Source organism: Amphibalanus amphitrite, unplaced genomic scaffold (genome assembly GCF_019059575.1).
Source record: "Amphibalanus amphitrite isolate SeventyFive unplaced genomic scaffold, NRLGWU_Aamphi_draft 001205F_arrow, whole genome shotgun sequence".
Taxonomy (NCBI): Eukaryota; Metazoa; Arthropoda; class Thecostraca; order Balanomorpha; family Balanidae; genus Amphibalanus; species Amphibalanus amphitrite.
This window is the reverse complement of record NW_024882699.1, coordinates 120,816-125,268: the sequence shown is the minus strand read 5'-3', so window position 1 is coordinate 125,268 and position 4,453 is coordinate 120,816. Positions and strand designations below refer to the sequence as shown.

General features: G+C 51.6%; 1 protein-coding gene across 1 annotated transcript; it reads right to left on the bottom strand.

Annotated features, from left to right (window-relative positions):
• Positions 1-235: 235 nt before the first annotated feature.
• On the bottom strand, positions 236-1,164 carry LOC122371107. Its single transcript, XM_043347205.1, has 2 exons — positions 572-1,164; positions 236-266 (listed from the first exon to the last, which is right to left on the bottom strand). Exons 1-2 carry the CDS (start codon positions 1,162-1,164, stop codon positions 236-238), a joined length of 624 nt encoding a protein of 207 aa, XP_043203140.1.
• Positions 1,165-4,453: the final 3,289 nt, after the last annotated feature.

The following is a 4,453-nucleotide window of genomic DNA, read 5'->3' as shown; positions in this document are numbered from 1 at the left end:
CCAGGCCGCGCGAGGCTCCATTCACTCCCATATCCGTGCACGAAAAGATCGGAATAATATAAATTAGGGGTTGAGATTCAAAACGCGTGTGACGTTAAAGATGAGACGTCTTTAACGTCACACTAGCGAATGACAATAACACGTACACTCCCCTGTTTGCACCCTATATTGCAATCTTCCCACACACCCTGAAAACCCACACTACAAAATAAAGACGAAACAAACACACGGACACTCACACGCTCCACTTGGAGCAGGTCGGTGGTCTGAGGCGGGACAGAGGCGGTCGGGGTCTGGGGCGCGGCAGCCTCAAAGAGGTCCTCGTAAAGTTGTTGGAGCTCAGCGTCGCCCGCGACGGTGGAGATGTCTTCTGTGTTGGCGTCCACCGCTTCTCCCCGGAAGGAGACGACGTTGTCTTCTGAAAAGACGAAGAAAATCGATAAAACTCCGTAATGAGTAGGCTTTTCCTTCGGACAGGCAGCCCTTTGGAGGGAACAGAGGGAACTGAGGAACCCGCACATGGGATGTCCCCTGAGGAACCCGCACATGGGGTTTGCTCTGAGGAACCCGCACATGGGAGCTGCCAGCGGCGACGGTTGGAGCGGCGCTAGCTGGTGGCCGTTCGAGCACCAGCTGGATCGCGGTCGCCGTCTGTCTGTTTAGCACACCGCGGCTCTGGAACAGCTCGGCACGCCGCTCGACCTGCGGCAGGATGAGCTGCGTGGCGAGGGCGCGCAGGAAGCGCATCCGGGCGCCGTGACGGATGTCGCAGTGATCGGATGTCGGCTGAGCCAGGCAGAAGAGGTGGAACCCATTGAGACCGGCGACGGACAGCAGGTACAGCAGCACCCGCACCGGCCACCGCCTCACAGTTGCTTGGCAGGTGGTCGCCTCGATGACAGCGTCACATACGTCTATTCCGCCCTTCGTGGAGTTATAATACAACACCACTTCTGGTTTTCCGGTCACCTGGTCGACCAGTGGCAGCCGGTGCTGCGACGACGCCACGAGCACGACCTTCTTGGCCTTGGGGCAGTACGACACGAGCTGGATGTTCCGGTGGCAGATGAGGCTGCCGCCCGGCTCCCGGCCCTCGGTGGTGGTCATCTCCTTCGGCAGGAGAGCTCGGCTGGCCCGAAGGGTTCCGACCACCGTGAGGCCCATCTCGTCTCGCAGCTGCCCTACCAGTTCGATGGACGTAGAATACCTATCAACACACATACCATCCGGGTCAGATATTTGTTTTATTCATTGCAACAATTATTGTGCTACGGCAAAAAGTGCTATTTTGAATAGTTGTAGCCTAAAGGTCACCTTTAGTTGTTCCACACAAATTCCGCTGTCAGCTTTCACATTGAAAAACATGACAATTTACAGAATGAAATAAATAATGCTTCATACAATCGGTAAGCTTTGGTTATACGGTGACCAAATTTTAAACTAACAATACACTGCATAAATAGCGGTGCTCACCTAGGTTTCGGCTGTGCGGGCGGAAGGCGGGTGGGGTGGTGACTTTGACTGCTGGAAGTGGAGGATGAAGAGGAACTGCGATTGCGGGATACAGGAACGGAGCGAGGAGCAGAGGGCGAAAGAGATCACTGGTGACTGGATACGGATAGGTCGTCAGGAATGTAGGCCCTCGTACTCAAAGAGGTCCTCGTAAAGTTGTTGGAGCTCAGCGTCGCCCGCGATCGTGGAGATGTCGTCCGTGTTGTTGTTGGTCGGTTGTCCCCGGAAGGAGACGACGTTGTCTTCTGAAAAGACGAAGAAAATCGATAAGACTCCGTATTGAGTAGGCTTTTCCTTCGGACAGGCAGCCCTTTGGAGGGAACAGAGGGAACTGAGGAACCCGCACATGGGATGTCCCCTGAGGAACCCGCACATGGCATTTCCCCTGAGGAACCCGCACATGGGATGTCACCTGAGGAACCCGCACATGGGAATTGGGATGTCCTCTGAGAAACCCGCACATGGGATTTCCTCTGAGGAACCCGCACATGGGATGTGCCCTGAGGGCCCGCACAAGGGATGTCTCTTGAGGGGTCGGCACAAGGAACTCCCTCTGAGGGACCCGCACGTGACACATCTGATATTTCTTGGGATCGTTTGGCTCTGGTGATCTCCGAGCCTCCCAAAGTGGCTTTCAGGGTTGGCAGGGGGTGGCAAAAACTGGTTTTTGCCAGTGGTTTTAACCGGTTTAAACCGGCTGGCAGAAACCCTGGTGGCAAGAACTGGCAAAAACTGGCTAAAACTCAGATGGCCAAACATACAACTTTTCTAGTTAGGAATGGATTTGAAATGAGTACAAATGCATTTCTGGTAGTTATATAGATGCACTAAACATTCTGAAGTTGCCTCATTAGGTACTTATCCCTGCTTAAAATGTCTATGCATGTCAGTAGACATCCACAACGGAATGTTTTTCCATGTAGGGGAGAGTGGGACAAGGCGGCCACAGTAAGTAGGGTGTCATGGGGTGCCGTGCGCATATCAGTGGCAGATACCTCTTCGCACTTCTGATTGTGCAGGACTCACCCAGTCACCCTTGCACTGGCTCATTTGTCACCCCCAAAAGGCATCTTACTGGCTCCTCATGGATAGCCCATGAAAATGTTTCTGAGTTAGGTATGAAACATTTCAATGGTCAATGTCACTTCTGTTTGAAAGCATAAAGCTTTCACCGAATTCTCCTTAAAATGTTTCCTGTTCAAAATCATGTCTAGGCATAGCATTGTGATATTTATGAGTTTTTGCCATTTTTTGCCACTTTTTGCCGGTTAAAACCGGTTTAAACCGGCAAATGGCATAAACTAGTTTTTGCCGGCAAAAATGCCAACCCTGGTGGCTTTAAATCGGAGTTAGCTTAGTCATCGTCATAAGTGGTCTCTACAAGTTTTCCACTACCTTCGCCACACTTTCGGTACCTTAAGTCGCTGAATCCTCTTATGTATCTGATTGTTCTGGACGTGACTCCTGCCGGATATAAAGAAAAGGGAACGCATAACAATTAGAGGGCGCATATCAAGCGCAGAGGGGATGGTAGCAAATTTGTCATCGATTACCTCAAGGCGACAAATTTAGTGCGCACACGAAGGTTTGGGGCTGCCTTGGTGCCGACACCGGAGAGCCGTAGGGCGGAAACGGGTGGTTTGGCCATAGAGGTTGTGGCTGCTTTGGCGTGCTCGGTGAATTTATCCACCTCTGTGCCGTGCACTCGGGCAGTGGCCTCCAGCGCGGCCGACGACGGCTCCCGGCTGTGCTCAGACTGAGTATGCGATCGAAATGTCATATAACAAACAAAGTGCGGAAACTTCACGAGCGACACATGTGTCCCTATGCACACTGTGTACTATTGCGGTACATGCACTGGTAGTTTTTTGTCCACTACAACTGCTTTCGCTTATACGTACAGCAATCTCTACCTCCCTATTTACAGATACAGCGCCCTCGGTGGCTCACGGAACGTCCCGCGACAGAATGGGCGCGTCTCCCGTCAGATGCCAGTCGTGAGGATTACATGACGGAGGCAGTCCAAACATCCATATCCGTGCATACATGGGAAAACAAGTGCTCTCCGCACTACCTGACTCCAAGGGCGAAGGCAGCCTTGACATTCCTGAAACAATTAAAAGGGGAATCGGAATAGTTTTCTGATGATCGTATTTTGAAGTTACTGATAGCTTACAGTGTCTCACGCTGTAGCCAGCAATATGTTTACTATTTGCACAAGATGTTTTCCGTTTGAGGGCCACTCGTGCCAGCTTTGGTGAGGGACGGGGAGCGTGGCTCAACGTTTCTATTTGACTTCGGAGATCTGCTGCGGTGTGGGTGTCTGCCGAGCTGCTATCGTGTTTCACTGCACTCATTCCGTGGCATCAGAAGAATATTTCTCAGGGTGCCTTCGATTTTGATTTCTCGCAGGACTGACACATTCCTGGCATTCCCTCTGTTGCGGACGGAAAATTCACTGACCAGGCTCAGGGCTCAAACACACTGCTCTCTTGACCTTCGAATCTATTTGACCCCAGATTCAATCACGACACGAAATTCACGAGCGATGCAAGAATGATCTCCCGACATGACCTTTGAACGAAGAATGGGGGCCATAAGCCCGCCCCCATTCAAAAGAGACGCATTTGAGCCCCCTTCAATCATTGGCGAACAACTACTACGCGTCCGATTACAACCATTCCAATCAGGGCAAGAGTAACAAACGACGAAAAATCTACCGAAATGTAAACAAAGAGTGAAATAAACGGCGCAATGACACAAATAACTGGCGCAAGCGTTGCCAAATGCAGCCATATTCTCTACTGTAGTACATTTTATCTACTCTAGGACTCGGTAGACTCAGAGCACCTAGATGGCACCACTATCGGCCCAGCAGTGGGCACCACCATCCAAGCGGATAGCCCACAGCCGCAGCAGTCGACAAGACGGAATCCGTAAC